Below are 12,587 nucleotides of genomic sequence, written 5' to 3'. Positions count from 1 at the left end.
TTTTTAGTTATTAATTTATACAAGGGTTAACATCAAATTAATTTAATTTTTGTAGGATATATTTTTTCTAAAATCTACTAATTGTCATAGACAGACATTGCTAAATTACATACTATTCTCGACTTATCCTATAGTTGGCAACACTGGTAGCAGTTTACTAAAAATATCGATCCATATATACAGCCCTACTAGTAACTTCCTTGTTCAAATTTCCCGCTCATTCTGTCATTCTGCCGGAAGCAGCTTGAACTGTCAATGTCAAATCGGCAGCCATTTTGTAATCGTTCCGGGAGCTGTCTTTTACGCAAAGGACAGAAACATGACGGGGTTCAGCCAGAAGGTATTTTTTGTTTATTCCATTTTTAAGCAATTTTTCCATAATTTTTTTAATCAAATCCCCTTCACAAAAGTGTCCTCTCAATGTGCTTCAAAACATCTGCAACAGTTTTCATTATTTTGACTTAATTCGCCATACGTTTGGTTCCTAACCTTAGCGTGGACTGGGGAGACACGTGTATTTCTTACGTTTAGCTCAAAAATAACGTTTTTTCCTCTTATTTCAGCCTATCCTGATAGACGGAAGGGGCCATCTGCTAGGCCGACTTTCCGCTATCGTAGCCAAAACCCTTTTGGAAGGGCACAGGGTTATTGTTGTAAGATGTGAACAATTAAACATCTCCGGTAACTTCTTCAGGAACAAATTGAAGTTTATGTCTTTCTTGAGGAAGAGATGTCTTGTAAATCCAGCTCGTGGACCGTTCCACTTCAGAGCTCCTTCCAGGATTTTCTGGAAAACTGTCAGAGGTAAACCATTTTTAAAATAATTTAACTTTATCTAGTGGTGTGCCCGAAAAACAGTTCAGACTAGCTTCAGTTAAAAATCAAACCTGCTGAAACTCTTAACTTATCAACATGATTATAAAATTATCTTACCTACATTATTTGAATAATAATGAAAAGCATCTTATTACAATATGATTTCTTATTAAAATAATAGTTTTTTTATTAGTTTTGATGTAAGTTAGTAGAAAATATGCATTTGTAGGCATGCTGCCCCATAAATCTGAGAGAGGAAAACAAGCTCTTCGTAGACTAAAGGCATACGAAGGTATCCCACCCCCATATGACAGGAGGAAGCGTGTTGTAGTCCCTGGAGCTTTGAGGGTTGTGTGTCTTAAACCAGGACGCAAAGTAAGTCATTATTTTAAAACTTTACCAATTCAACTTTAAACTGTTACAATGATTACTTTACTATTACCTACATTATTTGATCAAAAATAATGAAATAAACCTTGAAAATGAGTTTTCTTATAATTTGACTATATTCACTACTGGTTAATGAGAAAGACTTTAAAACAATTTTTTAATTTGTAGTTCTGTCATGTCGGACGTCTGTCTCACGAAGTAGGATGGAAATACCAATCTGTGGTACGCACATTGGAGACCAAACGTAAGGTTAAGGCAGTGCTGTCCATCCGCAAGAGGGACAAACTAAAGAAGATCACTAAGCAGGCTTCTGAGAAGGTTGAGAAGCAAGTGAAACCATTCACAGAAGTTATTAATGCTTATGGTTATAATTAGGACATATGAAATAAAGTTTTTAATTATTTATTTTGTGCTTTTATTAGGAAAAGTTGGGGTTTTAAAAACTACATAAGGGAAATGTTTCGCTTACTTAGGAAAAGTGATGAGGGCTCCTTTTGGGGAATTAAGTTAGAATTTCTTCATTTGTCCAAATATCACATTATTATAAAAAGATTTGTCGGATCTGTTAGGCATTTTTGGCAGGAATTTCCTTGTTTTTGAAGGTGGTAGACAATGGTACAGTGAAAACATCTTGTCGGACTTGCATTGTCTTATTTATTTATTGTAACACGACGTCGTGTTACAATAAATAAATAAGACAATGCAAGTCCGACAAGATGTTTTTCAGGAATTTCCTTACAGCTGAAACATAAGCAAAAAAACAGGATTTCCATAGAAAAAAGAATTATTTCTCTTTAGCATTATAAGTGTAAAAATGGTATTAAGTCTACTTCCAAGTCAATTTTTCCTTCATTTTAGAGCCAAATTGTTAATGATAAATCTCAAAACAGTTTTTGGTGAAATGAAACTATTATTAGTTTGGGAATTATTGTCATGAAAAGTAGGAAAGGATTTTTTAGTTTTGTATTGTATATTATGCTGGTACAGGCTTCAGCAGTATTAAGGAAGAAATAATGAATGACAATACAATTTAGGTTTGCAAGGCTTAAGGAGAAAGAATAAATCAAAAAAACTACAATAAATGAAATAAAAAACAAATCATCATCTGGTACAGATGGGCTCACTCTCAAAATGTTTTCCAATCTGCCAAATTGCACCTTAATCCATCTAACAAACTTAATTAACAAGTCATTCCAAAATGGAGTCTTTCCTACCTGCCTTAAGACTACAATAATTATTCCTTTGCATAAGGGAGGAGATAAACAACAAGCTTCAAACTATCGCACTCCTTCCCACTTTATCAAAGATCATTGAACGATTGGTTAAAAAAAGGCTCTTATCGTTTCTGTTTAAATATAAAATTCTTACTCCTCACCAATTTGGATTCTTGAGTAACAAGTGCACAAACGATGCTTCTCTCTTTAAAAGTGTTTACACCAGTATAAATAATAATCATTCAACAGCAAAATTTTTTTGTGATTTCTCCAGGGCTTTTGATTGTGTAAACCATAACATCTTAATTGACAAATTGAATCACTATGGGTTCAGAGGAACGCCCCTTGAGTGGTTTAAATCGTATCTCAGTTACAGAAATCAGCTTGTAAAGGTTGATACGACAAAGTCTTCTTGCAAGCCAATAGAATGTGGGTACCTCAAGGTTTAGTCCTGGGCCCTATTTTGTTTCTGATCCTTATAAATGACATGGCCAATCTTAACATCAGTGGCAAAATCTGTCTTTTTGCTGACGCGACTAGCTTTACACGGAGCAATCCGGATGCTAGGGCACTACATGCTACTATTTCTAATGACTTAATTACCATTAAATCGTGGTGCGATTCTAATCTTCTGTGCCTAAATGTCTCAAAAACTAAAGTCTTATCATATAAAACTACTATTCAACCCTTTGTACTTAACAACACCAGTTTGGACATTGTTGAATCTGTGAAGTTCTTGAAACTTAATGTTGACTACTCCCTAAAATGGGACTTGCATTTTCAGGGAATTAAGTTTTCAAACATCAAGAACAGTTTATTATGCCCTTTTTGAGTCACATCTACGTTACGCCCTTCCATTTTGGGGCACATGCGGTGTGACAGAGAGCAGTTCGGTATCTGCTTGGACTTAATAGCAGAGCTCACTGTCAAGAAATCTTTAAAAAATATAAGATACTTACTCTTCCCTCTTTATTCATATTTTAATCTATTTGCTTAGTACGCAAACATAAGTCAGAAATGCCGTAGTAGTAGTAGGCCGTCTCACAATTATTCACTTCGCAACGCAGTGCATGATCTTTATCTACAAACCCCTCGGTCCGAGTTAAAAAGCTATATTCTATACAGAGCCAAAAAGATGCATAATCATTTGCCTTTGGAAATTAAATCAATTACTTCTTTTCCTCGATTTCATAATGCTTTGAAGGCGTACTTTCTGGAAAAAGCCTTGTACGCAGTGGATGATTTTTTTCTAGGATAACTTTTTGGGTATCACACACACACTGGCTCTTTTTATATCTTAAAATAGAGAATATATTAGTTTTTTTTTTAGTAAATAAATTGCACTGTCATTCTGTATTTAATTAATTTACTGTTATTGACTATTGTGTTTATTTTTATTGACATTTTATACATCATGATGTATATTGACCAGGTACATTGTTTTTGTACAGTTTTGCATGTATTTATTTTTATTTTTTTGTGTGTTTTGTTTTGTTTTAATATTTTTTTTTTATTAGCTTTGTCTACAAAATTTTGTAATTTTTTTGACAATAAAGCATATGATTAATTGACTTAGAGGTAAAATTATGGTACGCCACCGCTTTTTTGACAATTTAATTTTTTCTTAGATTAAGCGGTCAATAATGAAACTTTCTTGCCTCTTGAGCCTTTCTCGTATCTAGCTTTGTTTCTAGGAAAAAAACCAAAATCTGTGCCTGGCCCTATTAAAGCAAATAAAAAATTCGCATCGATTATTGAGATTCATTTAATTTCTTTTCAAAATTTAACTTAGCCTAAGTAACAGATACATACAAAAGCAGATTTTCATAACAAAAAAAATTTTTTATTAAAATACTTTTACACTCTGTATCTAGAAAACGAAACAAATGTATCTCTACGTATTTATGAAAAAAAACTCATTTTTTTGCCTGGTAAAACGCCCTTTAAATCTTTGCACTCAATTTTGAATCTCCCTGTATATAAACATATGGTAAAACCTTATTATTAGTTCTAAGTTATATTTATTCTGGTGTGTCTTTTGATATAATGGCTGTCTTTTTTACCTTTAGTCCTATAAAATTCTACTGTGATCATTTTTAACAAATTAAACTATTTGTCATTCATGTGTTTTATTTTTTTTATCAATTTTTTAACAAATGTTTGAAAATTATTCTCAATTAATTTGTTTTAATTTTATTATTGCTTAATCTTTATTAACATAATTACTGCCTTTGTTATCCTTTTTATTGGTATCTTTTCTACTTGTAAATACAGATATTAATATTTTTAATGCTTTGTCCTGGAGTCTGTAATATTAAGTACCTTCTCTCTTGTCTTGACTGTAAACTAGGGATTCCAGTAAGCTTATAATAAACAAAATGTGACAAAGCTAGGTGAACCGAAATAAGACAACACAATTTGCAAATATGTAAAATTTATTTCAACAAATTAGCATTTTTTTTTTAAACATTTATTCACTTTAATTCTTAATATAATCTTCCTCCCTCCTAGACCAACCTTGTCATTTCTAACCTTCTTAGTATACATAGATTTTTTTTTACTTCTAGTGTACCTACGTAGTATTACTTCAAATACATTTTATCACAATGAGTTTTAAACCGTCATAAGTTGTCCGGAACACCATCGGCAATGATGGTAGTTCTCATCTGGCTGCACCAAATTGCTACTTTTAATTTCCGATAATAAAGTGATAATTTCCTCGGCCACTTTATCCCCTTTACCCGGATCGTCCGGTTCTATCACGTTGCTCTGTGCCATTTTGCTAAGATCCTCGCTCATTTTCGTATGTTCCGCACATAAATTGTCGTTACTTAGACCGGCGTGGTGTTCCAAAAGTTCCGGTGGCACCGTACCTTTCTCTGTCACAAGTCGTTTTATAAGCGCGTTCAATCTGTCCAGTTTTATTTTAATTTGCTCTCGGTCGTTGGCCAGCTGTTTTAATTGCTGATCCTTTTCTAAGGCTTTTTGCTTTAAAACCATCCGCTGGTGTTGATATAGTGCCACGTATTCCCCGATGGTTTCCGTCTCGCCTTGTAATTGTAAAACTATATGCTCTAAACGTTGTTTTTCGTCAGTTAGATCCGCGATCTCTTGCATGGTCCTTTTTACTTTCTCTTCCAGGCATTTCATCACGTTTTCTTGATTTAGCATGTTCTTGTCTGCACCTGCGTCTACGTTTTGTTGTTTTTCATTATGCATTACGTTCTCCTTAATTGCTTCTTCCGTTTTTACAGTGGCATCATCACCTTCTTTACTAATAGTTTCTTCCAAATTTCCATTTTGCTTTGTAAAATCATTCTTCTCCTCCGCAGTCTTTTTCAGTTGATCTAATTCATTTCTGAGCTTGTCAATGGTCTCCTTGGCGTTAAAAAGCTCCCTCTGTAAATACTCCGAAGAGTTACCAGGGGCCTCATAGTGCCTCAATCTATCCTCCATCAGTTCCTGCTCCACCACCCTCCTATTTAGCTCTTCAGAATTGTCTCTCAAGTGAATCAACTCCTTGTCTTTGATTTCTATTGCGTCCGCGAGCGATTGTAAGGTCAGTTCGGTTTTTTGGAGTTTCTCCATCAGGTCTTTGTTGGTTTGTTGCTGTGCCTTAAGGTTTTCTGTTAACACTACTTTGTCATTGTCCTGGAATAAAATAAAATCATGATCAATTGATTTTTTTAAGCCTAAACTATGTTCATAATTTAATAAATAGATATCATATGATAGAAGTTTTTTGGTCTAACTAATACGGATTTCGCAGAGGCTTATCCACAGAGAGTGCTGGAGTAGAACTAACGCAGCACATTTTTTAATGCGAATGAACATATAGTAGTATTGTTATTTGATATCTCCCGAGCCTTTGATTCACTGCACCCAAAATTTGTGAGCGAGAAGTTGGGGAGAGTGGGGATTAGAGGGAATATTAATTCATATTTCAGTCATTCTTGACCGAGAGGCAGTTTAATGTAAAGATAGGAAATGAACAATCTGCAAATTTTGTGATGAACCTGGGTAAACCACAGGTCAATGTAATTGGGCCCATTTTTACAGTTTTATGATTTTTTTACAGTTTTATGGTTTAATCACTTAGCAGAATTTATTAAAAGTGCGAAGATTTTCATTTTCTGTGATGACACAGCTGTTATTTCTGATCCGGATTCGATAAACTTACAACGCAAAGTCTAGTCATGTCTAATTGAAGTTAACAATTTGGAATTGAATATTTTGTATCAATGGCTTTGTACTAGGTTTGCTACTAGCTACCAAAACAAACTGTAAAAAATGTTTAGAAGGCTTAGGTATTGAAGTTATTAAATCAAAACTTGTCACTGAAATAAAATATTTAGCGGTACTCTTAGGACAACAATTAAATTTTTAGGGTCATCTTTTCATCTAAGAAAGTTGGGTTTTTTGGGAGAATTTCTAATTGCTTGTCTCAATGGACTAAAATGTTAGTTTACAATACAATTATTTTACCGCACTATAATTTCTGTTCCTCATTTCTTATATCATGTTCTCAGGAACATATAAACTAAATACATCTTCGATAAAATAAAGTAATGCTAATTATTCTTAACTGTAATTAGTAAATACCGGTCAATATGATGCTCCAAATATTAAAAAAGCATCCTATGAAGGAGAATATTCCTAAAGCAAATTTCAATATATAAAATAGAGCACAGATTTATGACATCATATCTGCAAAATCGAACTTTGAACTGCAGGTCAAATAAGTTCAAGAAACGATTTTCATATATCAAGACTTAGATCGACTTTAATAAGAACTTAAGAGTTAGATCGTGTTATGTGATACAATTGTATAATTGTATAATATGTATTAACGCAGATATGTTTTACTATTTTTTATACTACTAACTTTATCAAATTGAATGTATCAGCTAAATGCTAAATAAAGAATATCATTATTATTATTATTATATTACCATTTTCATAACGACCTCCTGCATGCCCTCCAATTGTTGTTTTAACTCCCTGTTTTGTTGGATTGCCATTGAGGCAGCTACTTTATCACTTTCCATGGTTGCAAGGAGCTTAACACTGTCCGGCTGGTTGCCTTTAAGTTGCTCTATCATGCTTTCCAGTTGAGATATGGAGTCGGTTTTGGCTTCTAGCTCCTTTAACAGCAAATCCTTCTCATTGGAAACCTTTAAAGGTTATATGCTATTACAAACTAGGTAAATTTAAACTAATTAAGAGATAAAAATATAAATTCATTGTTCAGTAGAAGTTTATAAAATGGGAAATATTGACCCTTAGTAGTACATAAATTGTGCTGCCTATTATTTGTATAATATTAATGTATGTGCCTTTCACACTGATTTTTAATTTGTCTCTTAAACAAAAAAAAATTAAATTTTCAGATAAATTAAGGTATGCAGTTATACCACCTATATATTTTAAACCTGGAATTGCTAGTAGGGTTGAGATCTTCTAAAAACTGCTAAAATATTCGAATTTATAACAATAGTGTAAATTACTTTAGAGACAGGTTTCATTCAGGACAACATTTCATTCATTTTTTACCAGGGAAGTCCACTATGTCAAATTTCTGTATTTTTACAAGTTTTACAGCAGGGTCATAACTATTAAAACTCAACTGGATGTAATTTTTACCAACTGCACCAAAGCTTTTAACAAAGTTGATCACTCTAAACTTTTTAAACTTTAACTAAGTAAATTTGGTTTTGGTCTAGGCGCATGTATTTTTCTCAGATCCCACCTTTCTATAGATTAAATGAAGTTATAGCGGGGAAAAGTTTTTCTAAGCAAGCTCAATGTGTGAAATTTTCAACAAGCTCCCTGTTTGATGATGATTTTAAGATTTTTCGAAAAATCTCAAATCTTCAAGACTCTGAGATGCTGCAATGTGATCTGAACTGAGTAAGTCAATGGTTCGTCGATAATAAAAGTGTTATGTTTTAACTCGAAAAACACAATACATAGAGAACCAATACAAAATTTCTAACTTCATAACTGGAAGAAAAAACACAGCAAACTTTGAAATTTAATAATGATGTTGGCTTCTTAATGAAGTATGCCTCTATTATATATAATTGAATGTTGATCTGATTGAAAAGATTCAAAAACGATTCCTAAGGTTTCTGTATATTAGAAAGTTTGGTATATATCCATACATAATTTCCTATAATGCTATGTTAACTTGTTTCAAAATTTAGCCACAGGATAATAGGAGGAATTTACATTCAGTCCTTTTTATCTATTATGTTGTATCACATTAAATATAAAGACTGCTTTTTTATATATAATATTAAATTTTTGATCCACAAATATATCTAAGGATAAATAACAATTGACTGTTCTCTACTAATAAGACTGATTGTTCACCTATAAATAAGATGTTAAAAGAATGTAACCATGTGAAAATTAAATGTGATATAGACTTTTTAATTTTTCTGTAAAACAAATAAAGGATGCGTTTAAAAAAATTGTTAGTCTGCAAAAGCTATCAAGTCTTAAAATCTCATTTAGTGTTTTTTTCTAGCCTGAGTTTATTCAGTAGTAAGTACTCTTTTAATGTAATAATAATTATTGTGTGTTTTAAAGGAGGAGAAAGAAATAATATTAAACTTTACATAAGTTGGATTTTTTTAGGGATTTACCTTGGTATAGTTTTCTTCCGCTTGAGTTTTTTGAGCTTGTAATTGTTCACACTTCTCCCTAAAGCTCTCCACCTCATTCTTAAGATCTACGTTACTGACTCCTCTGCTAATGTAATTCACTTGGTCAGTTTGTAGGCTTTGAAGTTGTCTCTCTAGATCCCCAATATGTTTGATTCTGTTCTGTTCTTGTACGCGTAAATTTTCGTTTTCTTGCTGCAGCTCCTCTTGTTTGGAAGATAAATTGCTTATTTGTGCTAAAAAGAGAAAAATAATCATACACTTGATACAGGATATCCACTCAGCCCGACCTACCATTTAACTGTTGGGCATACTGTTGAAACTGAATAGTAGACTCATCTCTTTCCTTGATAACGGACTTCAGCATCTGATTTAAGTTGGCAATGTCACCTTCAAGAGCAAATTTCTGTTGGGTTAATTGCTCAACTTGGCTGTCAACAGTTCCCACCCCACCACTGGACAATTGTTGTATTTTTACTTCAGCTAAGGAGAATTTCCCTGTGATTTCCTGTCAAAAATACATATTATAGTTTCAAACAGCCCTATTAAGCAGTTATTTACCTTCAATTGTTGTTGCAGTTGCACATTTTCCTCCATAGTATTCTTCAACTTCTCCCTCACCTCTATTAGATCTTGGGCAAGTTCATCCCTTTGCTCTTTTAAAACCTGATACTCCTGCCTCAGATTTTGTAGAGCAGACCCATACTCCCCTTCCAAGGTCTCCATTTTAGCCTTACCAGTTTTTAAATTGTTAACTTCCCTCTCCAAATCTGCCACTCTGCTCCTCGACGCCTTTAATCTAGCCTGTAATTCTTCAGATTCCATTATTTTTTGTTTGAAATTTAACTCATACTGACTTAAGTTAGATGCCAGTTCAGTTTTTTCGGCAACAAGAAGCCCTATAGTCTGTAAATGGGTCTGCAGTTCACTTCTTAGCCTAACTATCTCTTGTTGGGTTTCAAACTCATTAGAGATTTCTTGCTTGGTATACTCGGTTTCTAAATTAGCTATTTTTGCTTGTAATTGATTGTTCATTTGTCTAAGCTGTTCAGAATTGATTTTTTCCCTTTCCAAAGCAGCAGCCAACTCAATATTTCTCTTTTCCAGATCTGTAATGGAACCTGACGAAGAATAATCATAGTTTGGTTCTATCATTTGTGTCAGATGATCAGAGAGTTGTCTTAAGCTTTCTACATTATGTGAGTGCTGGATTTCCCTTTGTGTCAGATCTGTTGAGTTGTCTATTTCATTGTTTATATGGCGAATTTCGTTTTTTTCTCTTTCCGATGCCCCTGTAGTACCTGTGGAATTAACGACCCTATATTTGTAGGAAATACTTAATTTTTTAGATTTAAACATATATAGGGTATTAAAATTTAATAGGATAATCCACACATTATAAGTCACATATTATAAGCATTCATTAATTAAGCATTGGCTTAAATTTTCAGATTTATTTAGATTTTTTTTTGTGGAAAGCATTTGTTTATCCCATGAAGAATGTACAAAAAAAAAAACTTATACTAGTATAAAATAATTATTCATTTTAAATATTTCTTAAAATAATAACTATGACTCAACAATATATTTTTTTTTTACTTACACATTTTATAGGTATAATTATATTTTATATTACTATTAAAAGTGGTTAAGTAACAATAGTAATGTGTTCAGAATTAGGGTTGTCCCTTATTACAAATCTATTAAAATTGAATTACATATTCATGATGATAAAGCTATTTTTGAAGTTGAATATAGCAACACAAATACTTTCCCCATTTATGAAAACATTAAGAATGATACATGGACACTAAAAAAAAAGTATTAGGTACTTCTAGTCTATTTTAAGTCTTAGGTACTTAAAATTAATATTTTAATTTGCTTCAAAACTTATTTCTTTAATGAAAAATAGTAAGGCATTGTATAATATATATATTTCCGATGTGATAAATTGATTTAAGTCCCATGCAAATATGAGGTAAATATAAGGGATTCCTCTGTCTGGTTTTCTAGTTATGTAAACAGTTAAGTTATAAAAATAAAATTCTTTTTAAATTTGCATGTTCTCAGTATGAACAAAATGGGTATCTTTATAGAGGTGGTCAATATGATTTTTTTTTCAAATTTTAACTACTCTATTTTGAAGACTTTTGAGTGGAATTATAAACCCTTCGACAGATGTACCCCACACAGAGATAAGATAATATAAATGACTATAAATGTGAGCATAATATAGTTGTTTTCTTAAATTTAAGTTTAACAGATACCCTATGTAAAATGTCAATAAAAGATGAAATTTTTCCTCAAATTTTCAATGTGTTTCAATTTTATGCTTAATATAGAATAAAATGTGCTAAATTTAAGATAAAAAGTTGGTTGGAAAAAAAAATTATTAACCTAATTATTTGTAGCACCCTATATATAATACAGCAACCACACTGACTTCCTTAGTTGTACTTACCCAAATAATCCATCAGCTTTTGATTATCGCTTGCAGAAAACACACTTGCCAACATGTGCTGCCCATTATGTTCCATCCCAGAATTCCCAATCGATCCCCCAACATTCTTCCGAGCAAATTCCCCCATATCATGTTGCTGAATCTCTGGATAATCCAAACTAACTGAATCGCTTTCTATTGGAATGCCCATATTTAATTTATTGTCATTGGGATTTGGAAACAGTTTATAGTCATTTACTCCAGCAGTGGAGCTAGTATTCTCCCAAATGGCATCACTGCTGTTAATGTTATCAAAGTATCTTGGTAAACCGATATTTTCAGAGTCGCTCTGTGTGGGATCATCGCGGTCAGTGTTAAAATATAAAGTCTCTTGTGATGGTGAAATGTTATCGAAAAATTCTGCAGGACTTGGAGCGGCAGCTGCACCGAAATAGTTTTCTAAACTGGCATTGTGTTGTTCCTGGATGACAGGAGTTGCAGGCTCTTCTATGGCACTTCTAGCAACACTCTCGGACGTTTCTGCCGCTTGTAGTTCATCAGACTGTTCTATAATATGGGTTTTAAGGGGTTCATAGACTGGCACAGCTGTTTCTGATACTGGGGTGTTTCTACTGGTTGATTGTGCACTATTTGGATCCTCCTGGACACTTTGAGGTTCTCCCTTGCTTTCATCCCGTTTTTTCTTTAATTCCTGTAGTTCCTTAAACTGAAAAGAGTTGTTTGATATGTATATGTTCATGTGACAGTAATGTGATGATGTGGCTTACAAAGTTTTAAAGCTTCTTAGGCTTATTGTAGCCAACAAGATTTAATGTAAAGGTAGCTTTGGTTGAGTTGGAGTTTTCAAATAAAAATAAATACCGTTGAATCTTACCCTTTTTCGAGAATTTGCTAATTTTGCCTTTTTATCTTCAGAGGCATCCATAGTTTATTTTGTTTTGTTTTGGGATGATTTGACAGGACGTGCCACTTTGACAGTGATAGTGATTACTTTGACATTTTGCTATGAGTTGGAAGCCTGGCCTGTAGCAAAGCCCT

The 12,587-nt window shown here is 32.9% G+C and overlaps 2 protein-coding genes across 2 annotated transcripts; one reads left to right on the top strand and one right to left on the bottom strand.

Annotated features, from left to right (window-relative positions):
- Positions 1-206: 206 nt before the first annotated feature.
- Positions 207-1,611, top strand: LOC126735557 (60S ribosomal protein L13a). Its single transcript, XM_050439591.1, has 4 exons — positions 207-340; positions 564-804; positions 1,046-1,191; positions 1,375-1,611. Exons 1-4 carry the CDS (start codon positions 320-322, stop codon positions 1,579-1,581), a joined length of 615 nt encoding a protein of 204 aa, XP_050295548.1. The 5' UTR covers positions 207-319; the 3' UTR covers positions 1,582-1,611.
- Positions 1,612-4,837: 3,226 nt separating this feature from the next.
- On the bottom strand, positions 4,838-12,550 carry LOC126735064 (golgin subfamily A member 2). Its single transcript, XM_050438956.1, has 7 exons — positions 12,424-12,550; positions 11,550-12,255; positions 9,650-10,389; positions 9,383-9,596; positions 9,071-9,324; positions 7,373-7,594; positions 4,838-6,071 (listed from the first exon to the last, which is right to left on the bottom strand). Exons 1-7 carry the CDS (start codon positions 12,472-12,474, stop codon positions 5,034-5,036), a joined length of 3,225 nt encoding a protein of 1,074 aa, XP_050294913.1. The 5' UTR covers positions 12,475-12,550; the 3' UTR covers positions 4,838-5,033.
- Positions 12,551-12,587: the final 37 nt, after the last annotated feature.

The sequence above is a fragment of the Anthonomus grandis genome, chromosome 4 (genome assembly GCF_022605725.1).
Source record: "Anthonomus grandis grandis chromosome 4, icAntGran1.3, whole genome shotgun sequence".
Classification (NCBI taxonomy): domain Eukaryota; kingdom Metazoa; phylum Arthropoda; class Insecta; order Coleoptera; family Curculionidae; genus Anthonomus; species Anthonomus grandis.
The sequence above is the reverse complement of the archived record's forward strand: the minus strand, read 5'-3'. Positions and strand labels throughout refer to the sequence as shown.

Excerpts from the sequence above, each read along its gene's own strand:
- LOC126735557 (XM_050439591.1), top strand. The coding sequence starts at position 320 with ATGACGGGGTTCAGCCAGAAG. Across the intron at positions 805-1,045 it reads TTTCTGGAAAACTGTCAGAG|GCATGCTGCCCCATAAATCT; the intron begins GTAAACCATTTT and ends ATGCATTTGTAG. Across the intron at positions 1,192-1,374 it reads GTCTTAAACCAGGACGCAAA|TTCTGTCATGTCGGACGTCT; the intron begins GTAAGTCATTAT and ends TTTAATTTGTAG.
- LOC126735064 (XM_050438956.1), bottom strand. The coding sequence starts at position 12,474 with ATGGATGCCTCTGAAGATAAAAAGGCAAAATTAGCAAATTCTCGAAAA. Across the intron at positions 10,390-11,549 it reads AAAGCTGATGGATTATTTGG|GTACTACAGGGGCATCGGAA; the intron begins GTAAGTACAACT and ends TTAATTCCACAG. Across the intron at positions 6,072-7,372 it reads AGGAGGTCGTTATGAAAATG|GACAATGACAAAGTAGTGTT; the intron begins GTAATATAATAA and ends ATTTTATTCCAG.